This window comes from Dipodomys merriami, unplaced genomic scaffold (assembly GCF_024711535.1).
Source record: "Dipodomys merriami isolate MVZ:Mamm:240054 unplaced genomic scaffold, mDipMer1.0.p SCAF_45, whole genome shotgun sequence".
Classification (NCBI taxonomy): Eukaryota; Metazoa; Chordata; class Mammalia; order Rodentia; family Heteromyidae; genus Dipodomys; species Dipodomys merriami.
In genome coordinates this window covers 11,004,575-11,027,437 of record NW_027206013.1, presented here as the reverse complement: position 1 = coordinate 11,027,437, position 22,863 = coordinate 11,004,575, and the positions used below count along the sequence as shown (strand labels likewise).

Sequence of the window (22,863 nt, the reverse complement as noted above, 5' to 3'; positions counted from 1 at the left end):
TGCACCTGCGGGGCCGGCGGGGAGCCGTGAGCCTCAGCTCCTCTGTGCTCCATCACCTTTTTGAGACAGGGTCTTCTTTCGTCCCCAGGGCCAGCTCGGGCTCCGACCCTCCGATCTGACGCTTCCCACCATGCCCCAGGTCTGCTGTTGGGATGGGGTCTTGAGAACTCCCTCCACTCCTTCCGCCACCTACAAGTGATCCCGGAGCCGTGATTCTCGGGGGGGGGGTCACCTGGCTGGCGAGTCCGGTGGCTTCGGGGCCCTGGCAGAAGTGGCTCCACCGGGGAGGAGATTAACGGATTCGGGCTGCGGGCTGGGCTTCACCGACTGCGCTTAGGGAACCGGCGTGTGCGTGGCCGCCTGGGTGCGCGGCTCCAGGCTGGGCGCGGGTGATATTTAACTCCGGGACTGTCGCTGGGACCCAGGCGCCGTCCCCGGCCTGGACCCAGAGCTGGACCCAGAGCAGGACCTGAGGGCGCGGACTCAGGGCTCGTGTCAGGCACGTGGGGTCGAGGCGGGGCCAGGCGGAAGGGGGGGAAGGTCGGGGCGGAGTGGGCGGAGTCTCTGGGAGGAGTGGGCGGAGCCTCCGTGTGCGGAGGGGTTTCGGGAGGGATGGGATGGGCGGAGCCTCGGGGGCGGGGCCGGACCTCTGGGGGTCTGGGCAGGGTGGGCGGGGCCCCGGGGGCGGGCGCGGGGTGGGCGGAGCCTCGGGGGCGGGGCCGGACCTCTGGGGGAATCCGGGCGGGGTGGGCGGGGCCCCGGAGGCGGGCGCGGGGTGGGCGGAGCCTCGGGGGCGGGGCCGGACCTCTGGGGGAATCCGGGCGGGGTGGGCGGAGCCTCGGGGGCGGGGCCGGACCTCTGAGGGTCTGGGCGGGGTGGGCGGGGCCCCGGGGGCGGGCGCGGGGTGGGCGGAGCCTCGGGGGCGGGGCCGGACCTCTGGGGGTCCGGGCGGGGTGGGCGGAGCCCGGGAGCGGCGCGCGCCTGGAACCTGAGCCGGGAGGAGGGGCGCGGGCGCCGGGCCGGGTCTCCCGGACCGGCCCGGCCAGGATTCAGGAAGCGTCGCGCTCCGGGCCGCCGGCGTCCAGCGGTCCCGCGGTGAGTGGGAGTCGGGGCCCGGGAGGGACGGGCCGGCGGGGTCGCCGCGCACCCCGGGGGCGGCCCCGGGGATCCCGAGGCTCCGAAGTCCCGGAGCCGGGCGCTCGGGAGGCGGGGCGGCGGCCCGGGTCTGGCCGGGGTCGCTGCGCCCGGGATGCCCTGGAACCGAGCTCCGCTCCCGGGCCTCGGTTTGTCATCTGTGACATGGGCGCCCGTCCGGGATCTGGAACCAAAGCCTGGGCTGCCGCCGACCAGGGGAGGGGACGAGACGGGGCCGCACGGGACGGAGCGGGGGCCGCACGGGACGGGGGCCGCACGGGACGGAGCGGGGGCCGCACGCCAGGACAGGACAGGGCGGGGGCCGCACGGGACGGGGCCGCCCGCGCCCAGCTCCGCCATCCGTCCGCCCGGGCTGCCGGCCCCAGCGCTCCCCGAGCCCGTCCACCCCCCGTTGCCGGCGGAGGTGCCCAGGCGCAGGGCAGGGGCCGCCGAGCGGACTCACAGCCGGGACGGCCCGGCTCGCCGCCCCGGCCCGCTCCCGGGCGGGAGGAGGCCGTTCCCGGCCCGCGTCGGCCCCGACGTTCTGAGCGGCCCCCTCGCCGGCCTGGTTCGGGGGCCGGGAGCCTCCGTGGAGCCCCGGGCCGGGCCTGGGCCGGGTGGGTGCGGGGTCCCGGCGGGGGCCTGGGCCGGGGGGGGGGGGCCCGCCCGCCCGCCCGCGTCGGCGCCGCGAGCTTTCTGCCTCCCCGCGTGGACCTTGGGTCAGTGCCCTGGCTGTGTGAGCCCCTCTTCCTCACCCGTAATGGGGGGCTAGTGGACGCCGCAAGGCTGCCCTGGGCCCCGCGCCCTCAGGCAGCCGCCGCTGACCAGCCCCGCACAGCCTGTCTGGGTAGCAGAGGCCGCCCGCAGCCCCTGTCCAGCGAGCGCGTCCTGTCCCGAGGCTGCGGACCCCGCCAGGCCCAGAGGCCTCCCCACCTCTCCGTGAGTTGCGGGGACCGGGGCTCTCGGCCCCCGTGGCCAGGGCTCTCCCGGTCCCGTCTGGGCTGCTTTGTGAAAAGCCAGGTGAGTCTTCACACCGCTGCGAGCTCACAAGTTTCTGGGGGTCCCTGGAAAGGTGCCAGGGCCCCCAGAGAACTCCAGACACCTTCCATTGGCTTGGGTCTGGAGGGAGGCCATGGAGGCCCCTCCCACCCCATCCACCTCCTCTCCTGGCAGCCCCTGGCCCCTCCCCTGCTGGTCAGCACACCCAATACTCAAGGGCCTGGACCCAGCCTGACTCTAGCCTGGAGGACGGGGGTGAGGGAAGGAACAGAGGCTGAGGCTCCCTGAGACCCCATCACCCCCCCACACACCCAGCAGCTGTGGCCTCCAGGAGGGCATCATCCCTGGCTTGGACACCACCCCTCAGCAAGGTGTACACAGATGCATGGGGGCAGAAGAGAATGCTGGGGAGGGAGGGCACACGAGGAGGCTTCAGGAAGCGTTTGATCAGGGTGGTGCTTGGGCCACACCGCAGAGAATAAATGCAAAATGAGAGGAAAGGGCATCCAGGTAAAGGGTACGGTACCAGCAAAGACATGACTCTTGTCTGTTTGCACAACAGCATCTAGTTCCATGTGTCTGCACTGGGTGATGGGAGCAGGCAGGGCAAGGGGTCAGGCAGGGGCTGAGGAAGTCCGGCAGGGAGGGCCATGGTTGTTAGTGTGGTCTAGAAAGGTCCATCTCGCTGCAGAGTGGCACCCAGGCTGGAGGGTCCCCCCCCCCGGGGCTGGGGAAGTCATCCAAGTCTCTGGATGAGAAATGCAGAGGGGCAGCTGGGAGGAGATGTAGGAGGGAGACAAACGCACAGGACCTGTCCTCACCGCGCCTGGCACATAGTAGGTGCTCAGTAAGTTCCAACTGCATGGTTGACTGAGGAAATACTGTTGTGTGTGGTGCTGGGGATTGAATCTCAGAGCCTAAACTACACCCTCACCCTAGGTTTTAAGCTCCTTGGTGTGTGTCTAGAAGGATGAATGCAATCCCATGGACATGTCTACCTCTCCCAGTTTCCCCCAATTTGACTCTGAGGAAGGCTCTTGAACTCTCTGCAATTCCACAAAGCAGGGAGCAGCTCTTTCCTGGTGGCAGCTTGGGTCTGGGAAGCAGAGAGAATATTTGTTTCATGCCAGAGGGCTCTGGAGAAAGGCTCCGCATCACCGAGCTGATCGGAATTCACCTGTTAAAGATTAATCCCGATCTCCAGAGATACTTGTGGTCCCTGGGGGACCTGTGGTCTCCGCTTTGAACCGAGGGCAAGGTTGCTTCGGCCAAGGCCAGCCTGGAATGCGCTGACAGCTGTTGGGAGGGTGGACGGTAGATTGAACACTCTGACAGGCGTGGAGTGTATTTGGAAACTACTCTTGTACCCATTTTCCTGAGTGGGGAACTGAGGTCTGGGAGGAAAAGCGTTGTCCAGAGCCAGCTGAGAAGAGAGCTGGCATCGGCATCACATTGGTCTGATTCCAAAATCCAGGGCCTCAGTCTCCTCAGCTGGCCTTGTTGCCACTTAACCAGCCCCTCTGGGGGTGCCCAGCCCCTCTGGGGGTGCCCAGCCCCTCTGGGGTGCCCAGACCCATGTGGAGTGGCTGCAACGAAGAGATGCTGAGACAGGCCCACTGCTCCCAGCCTGGGTGGCCCGGGGCAGCCTCAGTTTCCTCCTCTGTCAAAGGGGCTCAGTTTCCACTTTACCGGGACAGAGCTCATGCCTTCCTGCTCCCTCATCTGGCGCTGGCTCCCCTCATCTCTGGCAGCCTGGCCTGGGGTGCATCCTGAGAACCACGCCCCCCCCACACGCCAGGGAGAGGGGCCGGGGGCAAAGCTAGACTTGCATTTGGCTGAGGCACAAAGTATTTGCCTTTGAGCCATAACATATTTATGGCTGTTGACTGAGCATGAGGCGCCTCAGCCACTCCAGGGCCGGAACCCCGCTCGCTGCCCAGGTTCAAACCCAGCTCCCCGTAAGTCCCCTCACGCCTCCAGCCTCGGTTTCCTCATCTGGGCAGTGAGGGGGTGGACAGTGTCCATTCCAACATGAATGGGTCATGACCAGCATCTACCCTCTGGGCCCTTCGATGGTGCCGCAGCCTCACCCCCTGGAGGGGCAGGGCCATGACTGCAGAGGCCTACTTCACAGCTGAGGAAACTGAGGCTCGGGGAGGGAAACCGTTTTCCAAGGACATCTGGCCCAACGGCACCTGGAAGCCCGATCCTGGTGACTCTGGTCTCCCTGGCAGAGCTAGCGTCTGGCCACCGGCTTCCTGTCTGGAAAGCCACCTTGGATTTGGTCTTCTTGGAGGATGACCCACGACCCCTTCTGCCACTCACTGCTGTGTGACTTCAGGCAGTGGATTAACCCTCTCTGTTTCTACAGTGGTCACCCTGGATTAACCTCTCTGTTTCTAGAGTGGTCACCCAGGGTTTGCTGCCCCCTTAAGGGGAGCTTGGGTTATTCTGGCTGCCATGCCTGCCGCCATGGCCTGGTTCCCTCTGCCTTGGGTGCCCTGGGGTCCCAGGAGCTGGCCTGGGAGGAATGAGGAAGGGAGCAAGGCCCTGCCTTTCACTGAGACTCTCACTTCCTCCCCATCCCTGAGACCCGGGGCTGGCCCTCTGCTTCCCTGTTCTGTCCCCCACCCCACCCTGTCCCAGCCGGTGCTGGCTGTGTGACCCCAGGGAGGTCGCCCCACCTCTCTGGGCATGCTTCCTCCTTGGTAAGGAAGCCCTCAAGCCCTTGCAGGCCTGCTCCGGATGAGGTCAGGCGTTGGAGAGGCCCCAGGCGGCAGGGGTGCGGGGCAGACAGGGCCGTTAACCTGGACTTGTCTTGTTTGCTTTGGGTAGTGAGTGAGGGCTGCCCACTGCACCAAGCGCCACCCCGCACAAAGGCTGCCTCTGTCTCACCAAGCCTGCTTTTCTCCAGGGTGGGGTGGCCTGGGGTCCACCCAGTTGACCGGGAATGCTGACCGCCTCTGGAACAACTCTGTGTGTGTGTGTGTGTGTGTGTGTGTGTGTGAGAGAGAGAGAGAGAGAGAGAGAGAGAGAGAGAGAGAGAGAGAGAGAGAGTTCAGCAGGTGAGGGGCCCGACCTCGCTGGGAGCCATCCATCTGGGTCTCTCGTGTCTCCCTGGACTGTAGACAGACTCAGGAACACCTGTGTGTGGTGGGCAGGGGGGGGGGGGCAGTGATGGGATGGACAGACCTGCCAGGCAGGGCCCTCACAGACACAGGCTCAGCTCTGGCACCGAGGGACTTGGACCAGCCTCCCAGCCTCAGTTTCCTCATCTGCAACACGGACTCATGATAGGGGCGCCCTCTGGCTGGTTGTGGAGAGCCCTGCGCGCGCCACGGCCACGCTGGCCTCGGCTCCTCGCCTTCAGCACTGTCCAGCAGCTGCTCTGTGCCAGGGCCGCAGCAGGCACAGGGACTCGGGGACCTGCCCTCTGGAGCTGGCCCTCCCCGTGACACCCACCTTGACCACGCAGCCCAGCAGAGGCGAGGGACCCGCCCGAGGGCACACAGTTACTCAGTGGCACAGTCCACATGGGGGAGGGGGAGGGGGACGGGGGGAGGGAGGGGAAAGGGGGGAGGGAGGCAGCCTCTGAGCTCCTGCTCAGTCCCGGTGCGCTTCAACGCACATGGCGGCCATCCTAGCTGATTCCTCTTCCCCTCGTGCAAGTTGTGAGCTCTGCTGGTTGGCATTGGGTCTCTCAGAGCCTCAGTTTACCCACCTGGGATGCGGGGGTACAGATCACGCCCACCGTGTAGGACAGGGTGGTGTGAAAACTCTCTGGGCAAGTGCCAGCTCTACCTCGTCCTCCCAGGACTCAGTTTACACTCGGAGTCGTGGCTTGGATGAACTCATGTAAAGGTGCAGGGGATGAACTCATGTAAAGGTGCAGGTGAAACGCTCCCGCGTGGCCAGCACCGAGCTAGTTGGCATGGTGGCAGGGTGGGGGGGCTGGATGGTTTTCTACTGCCCCGAGCTCCCTCCCCGCTCCTGCCGCCTCATTCATCGGCAGTTACTCTTTGCTTAGATCTGGCAACCTGGGCACCTAAGAATGGGGTGGGGGCTGGGTGCGTGGGCGGGGGGACACCCTGGCCTGCGTGGGTGGAAAATGGGTGCTCCCTGGGCCGACCACCTGCCAGAGATGAGGTGGCATAAAAACCTCTCCAAAAACCAGCACAGAGTCACGAGCCTGGGGGCCTGGGTCTGCCCCCCATCCCTCCCTAAACACCCCCCTACACCCCCCCCCCCGCCTTCCCCATCCCCCAGCCTTTGTCGTTAATTTCCCCTGCTGGGTTGTTCATTTCTCCTGGTATAAATTGACAGGAAGCCATAATCAAGCAGCGGGCCCCAGGCTGAGCTTGGGCGATAGCATTTCATCCTGCCCGTGGGCCCTGTTGAGGTGGGAGCTGAGATTTGTTCTTTAATTTAGAGCATGAATGTACTCTCCACCAAGTAATTAGAGAGCAACGGTGGGTGAGCCCTTCCTGAGCCTTGGTAATCCTCACCCCACTTTACAGATAGGAAACAGAGGCCCAGGAGAAGTCCCATTCAAAGCCCCACAACCAGTAAGTGGCAAGTGGGGGCAGAACATAGGTCCGGCTGGAGGTATCTGGGGTGCAGTGGCCCCCCCAGGAGAGGGGCCATACAGGGAGAGGGCGCCCCCAGATTCAGAGGCTCCCCTTTTCCCAGATTGATAGCATCATGCTCTGAGCAGGGCTTGGCCGGAGAGGGTGGGCTCCGGGACGGGGCTTGTACCCCTGGGCTTCCCTGCGAGCCAGAACCCTGACAAAGCCCGAATGTTTAGTTCTGGTGCTCCCCTGTAATACTGAGACCTGGGAAAGGCCCTGTCCAAGGTCACCAAAGGTCAGCTGGGCAAGAATGGCTATTTAGACCTAGTTTATACACCATCCACCCGGGCATTTATATTAACATTTATTATTATTATTATTATAGAGGTGTTGTACAGAGGGTTACCGTTATATGTCAGTACATTCCTTTTTGGACAATGTCACCCTTTCCCTCACTCTCTCCCACCAATTGGGCCTTTTTAAAAAATTATTTTGATCTTTATTTTATTTTATTTTTGGTGGTACTGGAGTTGAAGCCAGGGCCTCCCACTGACTAGCAAGTGCTCTGCTGTGTGCATTCAGAATCCAGACTTGAATAGATGGTACCAATCCTAGGGATTGAACTCGGGGCCTTGCACTTGCTCTTGGCTTTTTACTCAAGTCTAGAGCTCTGCCCCTTGAGCCACAGCTCCACTTGTGGCTTTTCCTTGGTCAATTGGAGATAAGCATCTCAGGGATTTGTCTGCTCCAGTTGGCCTCAAACCTTGATCTTCAGATCTCAGCCTCCTGAGTTGCTGGTATTATAGGTGTGAGCCACCAGTGCTCAGCTTAAATCCAGAACATTCCTCCCTGCCTTCCCCACCCCCAAAATAGGAGCCTCTTAGCTGCTAGCAGTGACCACCACCCCACTTCACAGCTGCTGGCTCTGGGTATTTAAACACTTGGAGTAAATGGAGTTGTCTACACTGTGTCCATTTCAACACCACACTGTTCCCTCGAATCCCCTCCACAGAGCTGGGGACCCCTGGCAATGCCCAGATCGCAGTGTCTGATGGGTATTTGCCTGGCCTGGCAGACTCTCTCCAACCTTCCAGGCTTGCAGAACCACAGAGTGCCTGCTGGCCCTGCTGGGTCCAGTGAGTCACCCCGGACCTGCCCTGCCTGGGTGGTGTGAGCCGTGAGGGGGCATCCTGAGGATGGGTGAGGGGCGGGAAGACACTGGGGCTCTGTCTGTCCTGGACAGGCGGCCAGTGTGCAGCAAACAGGAAGCGGGCAGGGCCCAGACCTGCTAGGTAAACACCGGCCAGGGAGGGTGCCAGTGGCGTGATGCCCCCTGCTACCACCCGCCCGGGGCCAGGGAGCCAGGAGCAGGCTGGCAGGCAGCAAGTTTTGCCTGGCCGAGGGCCTGAGTTCCCAGCCGGCTGCTCCCTGGGGCGGCTGCTCTGCCGTGGCTGCCAGAGCCTACCTTCCGACGCCGACCATGGAGGCCGCCGTGGTCCTCTGTCCATCCAACAATAGTGAGGGAGCCTCGCTGCGCGCAGGCGCTGTGCAGGGCACTGCTCGGGGCTTGAACCCCGTGACGGGGCCCTGCAGCCGGGCCTGCGCTCAGCCGAGGTCCAGGAAGGCTGGGATGGCCCAGGTGGCGGCTGGTGACTGCATCTGTCTTCCCCGCCCCCAGCCCCCTCCCCCTGGGGGCCTGCCCTGCTCCCCCTCCCTAGAGCCAGGAAACAGGAGGGAGACCCACACCTCCTTCCTTGGCTTCTCTTGGCCCCAGAGGTCTGCTGGGGGGTGCTTTCCACCCCAGCCTCCCGCCCACCGCATCTCCCTCCCGAGACTGAGCTGCATAGCAGTCCAATCAGGCCGGGACCTGGAGCATGGGCCAGGAGGGAGTGCAGAACCGGTGGGCTCCCTCCAAGCCCTCCGAGGGCCTCCTCTTCTTCCTGCCTTTCTTCCCACCACCTAAGAAAATAGGGGTTCCCCTGTCCCACTCTGGCTGGACATGGTGGCGCTCATCTGTAATCCCAGCTATGTGGGAACCATAGGTAGGAGGATCGAGGTCGGAGGCTCACCTTGGCTACAAAGGGGGGCTGTGTGTGGCGAACGGGGGGGGGCTGATACAGAGGGGGCGCAGGAAGGCATCTCAGAAAAAGTGCCATTTAAAGCAGAAGGCTGGGGGAGGGTGGCTCAGTGGTAGGAGACCTGGGGACCCCAGTTTGCCAGGTCCTGAGTTCTACCCCCCAGCATGGAAGGGGGCATAAATGAAAAGCATGAGCCCTGACAGTACGTGAACAGCTCAACAGTAAGGGAACCGCATGGCAGGCAGAGGGAACAGCCCAGGCAAAGGCCAGAACCCAGAAGCCATGGGCCTCCCCTCAGGCTGGAGTTTTCGGGACCTTACTGTTTTCTGTCTCTTGTGCCAATGCAAGATGCCTTGGGGTACCCTGATCCCAAGAGATGCTGCCAGCTCCTGGAACCCTTTCTCTGTGCCACGGGGCCACCCAGCACGCCCAAACTTGCCCTCAGATTTAAGCAGCTTTCCTGGGTGCTGTAATCAGGAGGTTGGGATTTGACAGATTCCTGACAGGGTTTCCATGAGATCAGACAAAGCCCCAGGGACCCGAGGCTTGGGTGGGTGGGGGCGGGGCGGGGCGGGGCCCTGGCTGCTTACTGAGAATCTGCTCAGGTGCCACTCCATTTGGACAGGTGAGGAAGTTGAGGCTCAGGGATACTTACCCCACGCACTGGCAGGGCTGAGCAGGGGGCTCGGGATCTGACCGGGGCCCTGGGACCCTTCACAGCTCCCATCTTTGTGGACTCCAATATGGTGCATAGATTTTTTTTTTCTTTCTTTTTGAGACTCTCATTCTGTAGCCCGGGCTAGCCTTAAAATCCTCCTCCTCCTGCTTCAGCCTTCCAAGTGCTAGGATTATAGCATGTCCCATCATGCCCTGCATTGGTGTGATTTTTTTTTGGGGGGGGGAAGGTCAGTCTGGGGCTGGAACTCGGGGCCTGGGCATGTGCGTCTGAGGTTGAGGCTCAAGGCTAGTGCTCTACCACTTGAGCCACAACTCCATTTCCAGCTTTTTGTTTTTAGGTGTTAATTGGATATAAGGAGTCTCATAGACTTTCCTGCCCAAGCTGGCCCCGAACCACAATCCTCAGATCTCACTGTCCTGAGTAGCTAGGATTACAGTCGTGAGCCACCAGCACCCGGCTGGTGTGATTTTTTTTTTTTTTTTGGTCAGTCATGGGGTTTGAACTCTGGGCCTGGGCACTATCCCTCAGCTCTTCAGCTCAAGGCTAGCGCTCTACCACTTGAGCCACAGCACCACTTCCAGTTTTCTGGTGTTTTATTAGAGATAAGAGTTTCACAGGCTTTCCTGCCCCAGCTGGCTTTGAACCGCCATCCTCAGATCTCAGCCCCCTGAGTAGCTAGGATTATAGGCGTGAGCCACTGGCGCCTGGCTGATTTTTAAAACAAACAAACCAAAAATCCCACTTGAAAACCGCTGCTTTGTGTGAATAAGATGGGTATGTGTGTGCTGTTCACACTTGTTTCCCCTGGACACACGCATGTGTGCATGTACGCCTGCTCCCAGTGCAAAGGAGATGCACATTGCCCCGTACCCGGCCTTCCTCCTTGGCTAGCCCCTCCCTCCCGAGTTGGCAGCAGTTCGGAATTCGTAATAGCAGCCTGCAGGGCAAATGGGAACAAGGAGGGAACCCTCCCTCCCCACACCACAGAGAGCTGGGCAGCATTTGCAAGGAAGCCCAGAGAACCATGCGGCTGTGCGTGTGTGCGCATGCGTGTGCACATGTGTGCAGTGAACCGGGTGGCTGGGCTGGATGGAGCCCAGGTTCGGCTTTGTCTGGGTCCTTTGCTCCCTGGTGGGCCTTGGCTAGCCTCAGTGTTCTCAGCTGTGAAATAGGAGCAAGGGCTTGGCACCCAGGCAGTGCCCAGGAGGCCTGTGGCCCCTGGCAGCCACAGCAGTTTGGTCGCTGATCCACTGTGTGACCCTTGGGCAACTCAGCTTAAGGCGGTCTCCTCCAGGGCAGTTTCTCCACCTTGGTCTTGGTGGTGCAGGGCTGTCCCAGCCCTGGTCTGGGTGAACTAGAGGCCTGGAGAGCATCCTCTTACGTGGCAATAGCCATACTTGTGGCCTGGTGGGTGTGTGGCACCCAGAGCCTGGCCCGGCTCAGTTACTGTGGTGATTGATCTAAGAGTGATTCCTGCATTGTCCAAAAAGAAATGTAGTCTCTCCCTCATGTAACAGCGACCCCTCTGCACAGCACCTTTATAATAACAATAAAACATTTTTTGATGTTTCTTTTTTTTAATTGTGAAAATACTGTACAGAGGCGTTACAATTACATGGGCAAGGTAATGAGTACATTTCTTATCAAGCATTGTAGCCTCCTCCTTTGTTTCCCTTTCCCATCCCTTCCCATCCTCCCCCGGCCCCCCCCACCCAATCCTCCCTGCCCCTCACCTCCCCCCCCCCCCGCACCAAAGTTGTGAAGTTCGTTTTCGACATAACGACTTGTACATCTCATTGTTGCAGTGGGTCCACCTGTATCCCTATTTAAACGATTTGTTTTTCCCCTTCCCCTCCACAAATTATACTGACATCAAATACAGTGAAAGCAGGGGTCATACTGTGGGGGACAGTAAAAGATTTTTTAAAAAGAATTATTCCTGAAGCTGGACACTGGTGGCTCACACCTATAAGTCCCAGCAACTCAGGAGGCTGAGATCTGAGGATCACAGTTCCAAGCCAGCTCAGGCAGGAAAGTCTATGAGACCCTTATCTCCAGTTAAGCAGAAAAAGATGTGGCTCAAGTGGTAGAATGAAAAAGCTCAAGGACAATGCCCAGGTCCAGAGTTCGAACCCCAGGACTGGCACCAAAAGAAACAAAAAGAAAAAGAACTTTAGTGTAGTCATTAGAATCCTTACCATGAAGGCCATCAGGCAGGCAGTGTCTGGGGGACCATCTGTCCTCCAATGCCTGGGTCCGTTTGGACATCCCTCCTAGCCTCTACATCCACCCACTCCCTCATTCCTGGAGAGCAAAGACCAAAGTCACATAGCAGCCACAAGGGCCGAGTCCTGGTTGCAGGACAAGACCTAAGGTCTCCAGGGTCCTATGGGGTGCTGTGCAGAGTGGTCCGCAGGCAGCTGAGGAGGGGTGCTGAGCATTTTACAAGTGAAAACCCCAAGCCCAGAGAGGAGCCTGTGTGTATCCAACCTCTTTGCGACTTGCCTATAAACCCTGTGAAGCTACCACAATGGTTCCCATTTGACAGAGCGGGAAACTGAGGCCACGCTGCATGTAAACAGCAGAGCTGGGATCAGAACCCAAGGCTTGAAAAGCTCTTGGTCCAGTTCTTCCTCCCTGTGTGTGTCCAGCCCCAGCGGGCACTCTGACCCTCTGTTTCCTACCATTATCTCCCCCCCCCCCTTCCCCAAAGGGAGGCCTGGTGGCTTTGGTTCTGATTCTGTACAGTGGGGTCTCGATCCTGGTGCTGGAGGAGGCAGTGGGGCTCACGGGCCTGTGTAGGAGTGTGTTCTGGGTCTTCTGGCTTGTGCCCAGCTGCACGGGGTGGGCCCTGCCCAGCGTCTCCACTAGCTCACCCTCACACCTACCCCTGTGTGTGGCTTCCCAGCCACAGCGCTGGGAAGCTGGCTCATGGGGTCTCCAGTTTGGGCCCGGGGCTGAGTGGAGGGGGTCGCTGGGCCCCAGGCTGCCCCTTCCCCCAGCTTCCTGAAAGCGGCCCCTGTGGTGCGCGCTGGGCGCTGGCCAGGCCGACCACAGCTGGGCGCGGTGGCCTCGGCCCCTGTCATTACAACGGTGGCTTTGAAGCGGCTGGCGGCAGTGCTGTTTGCCCACGTGGGAGGGGGGCTTCCTGGAGCCCCCACCCGTGGCCACGTGTTCCCCCTGACCCCCCCCCCGTCCCCTCTCCCCCTGCAGGCTGAGCAGCACAGCGGATCTGAGGCCAGCATGTCAGACGAAGGCCCGCGTGGGGCCCCCGGGGAGGTGGCCGAGGCCCTGGGGGACGAGAGCGGAGCCCCTGGTGGGGAGGCCTTCCCCCTGTCCTCGCTGGCCAATCTGTTTGAGGGTGACGAGGGCTCCCCCTCCCCGTCCCCGGCCGACACTGCCGCCCGCCCCGCCGGGCCCGGGGATGCACGGACCAATCTGCGGATGAAGTTCCAGGGCGCCTTCCGCAAGGGGGTGCCCAACCCCATCGACCTGCTGGAGTCCACCCTGTACGAGGCCTCGGTGCCCGGGCCCAAGAAGGCGCCCATGGACTCACTCTTCGACTACGGCACCTACCGCCACCACCCCAGCGACAACAAGCGCTGGAGGAGGAAGGTTCTGGAGTGAGTACTGCCGAGTCCCTCCACTGTCCATCCGTCCATCCTCCACCCCCCACTAACCCGCCCATCACCCATCCTTCCCGCCACCACACACCCGCAACTGTTTACCAGTGAGTCTTCCTTTACCTACCGGGTTGGCATGCCCTTCACCATCTATGTACCCATCCATCCATCCGTCCACCCACCCAGCCTCCCTTCGTCCATTCACTTACCCTGCTCATGTCCATCCATCCATGTACTTCTACCTATCCACCCCGGCTACACACCCGAGATGTGCATCTGCCAAGATGTGCATCTGAATGGCACACGCCTTTCCACTTGCCCAATCTCTCCTTCATTCACGCATTCAGGGACACACCTGTACATCTATCCGCCTCTCATTTATCTGTCCAGCCATTCAACCAACTTTTTTTTTTTTTTTTGCCAGTCTTGGGGCTTGAACTCAGGGCCTGGGCATTGTCCCTGAGCTTCTTTTGCTCAAAGCTAGCACTACCATTTGAGCCATAGTGCCACTTCTGCCTTTTTCTGTGTATGTGGTACCGAGGAATCGAACCCAGGGCTTCATGCATGCTAGGCAAACACTCTACCACTGAGACACATGCCCAGCCCATCATTCAATCAGCTTTCCATCCATCTGCCATTTTCATTTCCAAACGTCTCTTCATCCTCCAGTTTCCTCTTTGCTACTCCTCCACCTATTTAGAAAACATTAATTCTAATATTTTTTAAAGAATTGATTCTAATTCTAAAATTCTAATTAATTAGAATCAATTCTAATTGTACACTTTTAATGCTTGGATGCCTGCCTTCCATTCTTCCTCCTTTCTTTCTGTTTCCCTCCCTCCATCTCTTTTCCCCTTTCTTTTTTCCCAATTCTTTCACCTAGAGGCTGGCTAGCCATTAGTTCATCTACTTAGTCACTCACTTATCCGTCCATCCATCCATCCATCCATCCATCCATCCAAGCTGGTCAGACCCCCAACTGTGACCACCTCCCCAAGCATCTCCTATCCCCTGAGCAGCCTCTGGCCTTTGTGGGCATCCAGACCATTTGAAATTAACCCTTCACTTCCAGGAAGGAGGAGAGCAGAGCTCAGGGTGTGACCATGTGTGGCATGGCCCACCGTCCTCCTACCACCTTCTCCGAACTGTGCCCTGTCCTGTAGACGGGTGGATGGAGGAGTGGGTAGACTGATCATCAGTGGATGGCGGGCGGGGGGTGAGTGGAGAGGTGGGCAAGTGGATTGGAAGATGGAGACGTGGGTGGATGGACAGGTGAGTGGCTGGCTGGGTGGGTGGATAGGTGGATGGAAGAGTGGATGAGTGGGTGGAGTGAATGGGTAGATGGGTGATGGATAGAGGGTGGATAGATGGCAAGGTGAGTGTATAGATGGATGGGTTGATAGGGAGTTGGAAGGGTGTTTGGGTGGATGTGTGTGTGTGTGTGTGTGTGTGTGTGTGTGTGTGTGTGTGTGTAGGCATGGGTGAGTGGATGGCTGGGTGGGGGCTGGATAGGCGAGCTGTGTGTTTCTTTGTTTCCAGCCCACACACAGTAGGTGTGCTATTGGTCAGATGGCCTGGGTTCTCCACCTGTTTCCCTGTCCCCATCCCTTGCTAGAGCCTTCGTTGCCCACCTCCCTCCAGGCACTAAGGCCGTGGACAAGAGGGTCCATGGGGAATGTGCCTCACCCCTTTCCCCCTCCAGGAAGCAGCCCCAGAGCCCCAAAGCTCCAGCTCCGCAGCCACCCCCCATCCTCAAGGTCTTCAACCGGCCCATCCTCTTTGACATCGTGTCCCGGGGCTCCATTGCTGACCTGGACGGGCTGCTCCCCTTCTTGCTGACCCACAAGAAGCGCCTGACGGACGAGGAGTTCCGGGGTGAGCCACCAGGAGGGCCTAGCCGGGGGGCCTGCGAGGGCTGGGGGAAGCCTGGCATTGCGGGGGGGAGGGGATCCCCTTCCCCTCAGCATTGCCTTTTGGGTCAGTAGATTGAAGAAGAGCACTGGACAAGGAGTCTGGTCCTGTGTGTCCTTTGCCATGCTACTTAACCACTCTGTTTCCCCACCTCCCCCTGCATGCCTTTGTTCATTCAGCATGCCCTTGCCTATGCAAGTCCTTCTGCTCATGTGGGTTCAAGACCCACTTCTGCACTGAAGGAATGAGTTTTGTAAACTGGACAAGAATAGTAAAAGCCCAGTCCTGGCCTGGGGAGAGATCATTCTAGAGTGTCAAGCACAGGGCAGCTTCCTGGGGGGAGGGGAGGTGAAGGGTGGGCAGGGGTCTGCCTCCCCTCACCCTTCCCCTCCCCCCCGCCCACGGCTCCGCTCCTGGCATCCCCCCCCAGCCTGGAGTTCCACTGCCACCACCCCAGCACCCACTTTATCCTGGGGAGTTCAGCTTCTAGTCCAGCCTGTGACACACACACACACACACACACACACACACACACACACACACACACACACACACACGTTCCCAGCACAGAGCTCCCTCCGCTGTCTGCGCCTCACCTGTCAGTCACCACAGAACACGCTGGGGGCGTGGCTCAAGCATTGGAGTGCCAGTTTAGAGAACAAGGAAGCCAAGCAAGCACAGGGCCTTAAGTTCAAACCCAGCACCTGCAAAAAAGAAAAATAAAGTAGCCCCTGAAGGCCAGCTGAGGTGGTCTTGGTAGGGTCATGAGATACCCTTTTTTGAGACTTCAGGTTCTTTAAACTAATGGCCTAATCAGATCATCTGTAGTTTATTTCACATAAACTTTGTTGGTTTTTGTTTTCTTTTGGCAATACTGGGGTTTGAACTCAGGGCCTTGTGCTTGCTAGGCAGGTGGTCTATCACTTGAACCATGCTGCCAGCATGATTCTGGTTTTAAAATATTATTTTAGGGCTGGGAAGGTAGCTTAGTGGTAGAGTGCTTACATTTGATTTCTCAGTACCACGTAAACAGGAAAAGCCAGAAGTGGTGCTGTGGCTCAAATGGTAGAGTGCTAGCCTTGAGCAAAAGCAGCTCAGGGACAGTGCCCAGGCCCTAAGTTCAAGCCCCAGGACTGGCAAAAAAAAAAATAGGTAATTTCTTTTTCTAATTTTATTTTTAAAATATAAATCTTTATTAAATTGTTGCCAATGAATCTGATTCTTAACAGGAAAATGACAGTGTAATATCTTTGAGTTTATCAGTAGAGAATTACTTATTTATATTAAAAAAAATTAAGCTGGGCACACACCTGCAATCCTAACTACACAGGAGGCTGAGAGCTGGGGATCATGAGTTGAAGCCAGCATGGGTAGAAAAGTCTTTAATTAGCCAGCAAAAGGCTGCAGGTGGCAGTGTGGCTCAAGCAGGAGATTGCCAGCCTTGAGTGAAAAAGCCAAGCAAGAGCGTGAAGCCCCTAGTTCAAGCTCCAGCAAAACCCAAACTCAAAACCAAAACCATATTAATTTGTGGTGCTGGGCCAGCCACGTCTGCTTCATTGGGGGGATGCAGACTGGGAGCTGTGGGAACTTGGGGTGGGGGGCTTTCCTGACCTCAGTACTTCATTGGTGGTTACAGTCATGCCCTGAGCAAATTTACCACTCCCCCCCCCCCGCTCCCCACCAGTACACCCGGTTCTTCCTCGGGTCAATGGGGAAACTGAGGCAGGACGGACTGTGCACTGCACATGGTTCACAGCCTCTGAAGGGTGGAGCAGCACCCAGTGGGGCTTTCTGGGTTTTTCTTCCCCTGAGTTCAGGGCTGAGTGGAGGCTCAGCCCAGTTGGGGAGCCCCAGACAGGTGTGTGTCTGTGTGTGAGCAGAGTGGGGACCTGGATAGGCCTGGAGGGAGCCCTCTGTGTGCAGGGCCTGTGATTCTAACTAAGCTGAGGGTCCCTTTCCCACCAGGGCCCCCAGGACTGACTTGTGTTCATAATTATGTGTTTATTTGTGCAAACAGGGCCCCTTAATTGTCCAGGCCTCAGGCTCCACAGAACCTGGACCCGCCCCTGCCTGTTTTCCTGTCTAGAGTCAAATGAGGCCTGCCCCCCCCCCCCCAGTATCCCCCTTCTGTTGCTTCACAACCTCCTGTTTGGCTATGGGCCATTCACCATCCCTCACCAGGTCCTGTGACCAGGCTACTTTGCCACCTGGTGGTCATCGCCAGAACTGCATGTCGCACTTCGTCTCTGGGAAGATGCTTTTCCAGGACCCAGGCGTCCGGTCCCACTTGGAGATGTTTGCAACTACAGAAATATTTTCAACTGCAGAAAAATTTAAACTACAGAAATGAACTGGTTACAAACCGGAGGAGCATCCACAAGAAACTGTTAGAGGAGTTAAGCTCCTCTAGTCAGGAAAATTCTAGGATGAGGCACCCCACATTGGAGTTGAATCTGAGTCCCATTAGCTGGGTAAAAAGAGGAGTGAGGAGTGTTTCGGATGAAGGAGAGGGCCATAGCATGACACGTACAAAGGACCCGTGGCTCTCTATGATGAGAATTGTACCTCTTAGGTGACTACTGTAGCTGCTGTGTAGAAAGTGTATGGAGGAAGGACAGAAAGGCTAGGGGGGAAACCAAGGAGGTGTTGTGGGCATTTTACACCAGGGTGATGGCAGCAGAGATGGAAACATAGCAGGGCATGCTGGAGGTCAGCTTGGGGGAAGAAAGGAAGATAAGGATGGCTCCAAGGTTTGGGGTCTGGGTGTGAACTCCCTCCTCCCACAAGGACACATGTATAACTGGAAGTGGACTTGGGAGGGGAAGATGGGGGGGGTGGAGAGCCAGGATTTGTCTGATAACAGAAAACATTGATCAAATGGACCCACACTGACTTGAGGCCACAGCTTCTGTGTCTGGGGTCTTCAGAGTCCCCAGAGGCCCTGGCCAGCATACAAGGCAGCGCCCCCCACCCCCACCTTACATACCTGGGGAATTGAACTTCATTAATCATCCAAGAAACTGTTAGCGAGTGTTGCCCTGGGGCTGGGCGCCAGGGTACTGCAGGAAGCAGATGAGGAATGAGGCTGTCTAAGAAACTCCACTCCTGGGGGGCTGGGACTGGAGGCCAGGTCCCCACCAAGCTTTCCAGCCCTCCCTGCTGGTTCCTGGCATCCGGGGAGATGGCAGGAGAGTTAGCTGCTCCAGGAATATTTATTTAGGGCTCCTATCTGCCTAGTGTCAGGCTAATCAACATTGATTCCTCCATTGACTTCCTTGCGTAAGGGTACATTTGTCTTCATTGAACTAGAGGGGAAACCAAGCCGAGAACGGGGTGTGTGGCTGTCAGAACTTGAACCCCAAGATGAGCTGTTTCCCCCCATACACACTTGGGGCCATTCCTGCGTTCCCAGCAAGAGCTCACAGGACAGTTTCCTCTCATTCTCACATTGACTCACTCTTTTGAAGTAAAAATCAACTCCAGTTTCCCTAGAAATAATTACAAGAGAAAGAACATGGCAAAGGGCCATTGGCAAGCACTAATGAGTGGCGTAAAGGACCCATTAGTATTTGAGTCTGACTCCGTGAGGGGGTTGAGCATCGATGGAATGATTGCTGCATTGATCTGGCCCCCAGACCTGCCCCTGCCCTTTCTTTTCTTTCTTTCTTTCTTTTTTTTGGGTCCGTTGTGGGGCCTGAACTCTGGGCCTGGGCGCTGTCCCTCAGCTCTTCAGCTCAAGGCTAGCGCTCTACCACTTGAGCCACAGTGCCACTTCCGGCTTTTTTCTTTTTGCTTATGTGGTGCTGAGGAATCGAACCCAGGGCCTTGAGCATGCAAGGCAAGCGCTCTACCACTGAGCCACCTTCCCAGCCCCTGGCTCTGCCCTTTCTAAGGTGACTCCACATCCTCTTGTCCGAGTGCTCTAGCCTCTGGGGACTTGCGGGCACTCATGTAAACATTTCCTGGGAAAAGCCTCCTGTGTATCTGGAGAGCCTGCAGTTCCCATTAGCGGAATAAAGGCTTGGAGAAGTCCTGCTATAAGGAAGTAATGACTTACTGCTCCCCCACCCCCACCTCAAACCCTAGGGCCTCAAGGAAGCCAGGCAGGCATTCTGCCACCGAGCTATAGTCCGTCTACCTGGTTGACTTTGCTTAAGGCTGCTTTATCATTGATTTGATTCCAGAGCCCTTTGAAAAATTTCCCCAAAGATGTGCTCTGGGGTAGCCATGCCTTTAATCCCAGCACTTGAAATGTTGAGGCCAGCCTGAGTGAAACGCTATAGTAGTTTCTCAATTTTTCTTTTCTTTTTTTTTTTTTTTTGTTGCTGATCGTGGGGCCTGAACTCTGGGCCTGGGCGCTGTCCCTCAGCTCTTCAGCTCAAGGCTAGCGCTCTACCACTTGAGCCACAGCACCACTTCCGGCTTCTTCTGCTTATGTGGTGCTGAAGTATCGAACCCAGGGCCTCATGCATGCAAGGCAAGCGCTCTACCACTGAGCCACCTTCCCAGCCCTGTCCATGTGTTTATTTGACCCCAGAAGCAGCAGGAGACGCAGATGGAGTCTCTGCATCCCCATGAGATCGGCAGGGGACCTCAGAGACAAGCCGGGCAGCCTGGCAAGGACCCCAGTTCTGTTTCCTGCCTACTGCTCTGTGCCCACGCTACCCAGCAGTTCAACACTAGGGTAAAAGCCTGCTTCTTCCTATCCACCTTTTCCAGAACCATCCACGGGGAAGACCTGCCTGCCCAAGGCCCTGCTGAACTTGAGCAATGGCCGCAATGACACCATCCCTGTGCTGCTGGACATCGCTGAGCGCACCGGCAACATGAGAGAGTTCATCAACTCACCCTTCCGAGATATCTACTACCGAGGTGCACAGCCGGCCAAGGGAAGGGCGGATGGGTGTGAGGATGGCTGATGGGAGGATGGATGACTATGGATGAAGGATAGGTGGGTGGCTGTCTGGCTGGCTGGTGGATGGATGGATAGATGATGGATGGATGGAAGGATGGATGGTAGACAGATGATGGAAGAATGGATGGTAGAACAAATGATGGATGGATGGATGGATGGATGGAAGGATGGATGGATGGAAGGATGGATGGTAGACAGATGATGGAAGAATGGATGGAAGAACAAATGGAAGGATGGATGGATGGGTATGAAGACAAATGATGGATGTATGGTAGATGGATGGATGGATGGATGGATGGATGGATGGATGGATGGATTAGAGGAACCTGTGCATCTGCAAAGCTCACACCGTTAGGGGTCCCCACATTCATTCTCCCTTGTACTTGACGTTCTACTTTACGATGTGGCAGACCTAAATTTCGAATCCTGGGGAACGTCTAAACCCCTGGTTGCTGCCTTCCAGTGTTGCTGAGTCTACCCTGTGGCTCCCACTGCCTGCTCTGTACCCGAAGCGGGCCCCGTTGGGTTCCTGCCCTGCGGTGGCCCTGCATGCCCGTCTTTCTCCCCTCCCCAGGCCAGACCGCCCTGCACATCGCCATCGAGCGCCGGTGCAAGCACTACGTGGAGCTGCTCGTGGCTCAGGGAGCGGACGTGCACGCGCAGGCCCGCGGGCGCTTCTTCCAGCCCAAGGACGAGGGCGGCTACTTCTACTTCGGTGAGGAGGGGCCTGCTGGGCACCCCCCAGGGACAACTTAGGGATGGGAGCCGCGAGGTACAGCTTCAAGTTGGCGATCCTGGAGATTCTTTGAATGCCCTAGACCCAGACCCACCCTGGGGCGCGGCGGCCCTGTTCACTGAGCAGAGCCTCGGAGGGGGAAGCTCTAAAGCCAACTTGGAGTCAGGCCTTGAGTTCAAGATCCTCGCCCTGCTACTTCCCAGTCCTGATAGGTCACTTCCCCGAGCCTCAGCTTCCCCAGCTGCGTGGCCGGGATTGGGAGGCCCCGGAGGGCTGTGTGCAGTCACACACCCCTGTGCCGGCACCAAGCCCATCACTGCTATTTGTCATAACTGGACCAGTGACATTTTCTGAGTGTCACCCTGCTTACTGCACGCGTTCTGTGGGACTAAAACCCACGTCCCACAGGCAATTCCACGCCATATGTACTCAGGCCCACAAGGCCTCCAACACCCAGGGCCACGCCCCAAGAAGCCAAGTCCAATGGCCAAACCCCAAGCAAGCCACACCCACGGAGACCACGCCCACAAGAAGCCACACCCACCACAGCCATGACCCCCGAAGCCACGCCCTCAAACCACGCCCCAAGAAGGCAGGTCCAATGGCCAAGCCCCAAGCGAGCCACACCCATATAGACCACGCCCGCAGCAAGCCACACCCACCACGGTCATGACCCCCCAAAGCCACGCCCTCAAACCACGCCCCAAGAAGCCAGGTTCAATGGACCAATCCCCAAACAAACCACGCCCACAGATGGCCACGCCCAAATTAACCGCACCCACCAAGATCACCTTGTACAGCACGCCCCCCGGCAGACCACGCCCCCAAATAAGCCACACCCACCGCGACCACGCCCCCAGGAAGCCCACCCAAAAGCCAGCCCTCAAGAAGCTGCTTCCGCCGCCTCAGCGGCGGCGGCGGGGACTGCGGTCAGGTGGCGGGGACAGTCCCCCCACTGACCGCCCCGCGTCCTCCCCACCCCAGGGGAGCTGCCCCTGTCGCTGGCCGCCTGCACCAACCAGCCGCACATCGTCAACTACCTGACGGAGAACCCGCACAAGAAGGCCGACATGCGGCGGCAGGACTCCCGCGGCAACACCGTGCTGCACGCGCTGGTGGCCATCGCCGACAACACGCGCGAGAACACCAAGTTCGTCACCAAGATGTACGACCTGCTGCTGCTCAAGTGCGCGCGCCTCTTCCCCGACAGCAACCTGGAGGCCGTCCTCAACAACGACGGCCTGTCGCCCCTCATGATGGCCGCCAAGACCGGCAAGATCGGGGTGAGTGTCTCCCCGTGCCCGCCCGCGTGCACACACCCACGGGGCCAGCGCCGGCCTCCGTTAGGACAGGCTCCAGCCACAGGCGCCTGGCCGTGCCAAGGTGCTCCACCCAGAACCCAGCCCCCCCTCCCCTCCCCTCCACCAGTGATCAGACACTAATCAAAAGCAGAGTCCCAGGGTCCCAGCCCCTACCCCGGCCCCACATCCCATCCTCCCCTTTCTGGGCCTCGAGATTTCCCAAGCTCAGCCTTAGTGACACGGTGGGCTGTCCCATGCACAAGGAGACAAGGACTTGCCTGTAGCATCCTCCACACACTTGTGGTGACCCAAAGTGTGCAAGATTGGACACAGGCACCATCACCCTGACTGAGAGACGAGCTGCAAGCACCTTCAAGCCAGGTGCTGCTGACTCACACCTGTAATCCTAGCTACTCAGAAGATGGGATCTGATGACTGTGGTTCAGAGCCTGAACAGATAGAAAAGCCTGTGAGATTCTTATCTCCAGTAACCAGCAACAAGCTGGAAGTGGAGCTGGAGCCCCAGCCTTGAGTGAAAAAGCTCAGGGACAGCACCCAGGCCCTGAGTTCAAGCTCCGGGACCAACACACACACACACACACACACACACACACACACACACACACACACTAAAAGGAATGTCTGGTCCAGGCCTGGCTTTGCCTGTCCCTACCCAACTCAGCCTCAGTTTCCTTGCCTATAAAGTAGGGGGTTAAAAATGCCCTCTGGTATGTTGTTGCTGTGACAGTTTGGGGAGGTGATCATTATAAATCTCTAAATAAAGAGCATGGGATGGATGGGTAGTAAATGGTAGGGACATGACTACTGAAAAATAGAGCAATCAGCCAAGTGCTGGTGGCTCACTTTTGTAATCCTCGCTACTCAGGAGGTTGAGATCTGAAAGTTTTGGTTTGAAGCC

The 22,863-nt window shown here is 58.4% G+C and overlaps 1 protein-coding gene across 1 annotated transcript in view; it reads left to right on the top strand.

Annotated features, from left to right (window-relative positions):
• Window positions 1–1,019: 1,019 nt before the first annotated feature.
• LOC138808444 (transient receptor potential cation channel subfamily V member 4) overlaps window positions 1,020–22,863 on the top strand; it is a 32,636-nt gene continuing 10,792 nt past the window's right edge. The window contains exons 1-6 of the mRNA XM_069994688.1: window positions 1,020–1,095; window positions 12,672–13,081; window positions 14,784–14,956; window positions 19,712–19,864; window positions 20,482–20,622; window positions 21,628–21,926. Of these exons, the coding sequence (XP_069850789.1) occupies window positions 12,702–13,081; window positions 14,784–14,956; window positions 19,712–19,864; window positions 20,482–20,622; window positions 21,628–21,926 (1,146 nt within the window). The 5' untranslated portion in view covers window positions 1,020–1,095; window positions 12,672–12,701. The remainder of the gene's footprint in view (window positions 1,096–12,671; window positions 13,082–14,783; window positions 14,957–19,711; window positions 19,865–20,481; window positions 20,623–21,627; window positions 21,927–22,863) is intronic.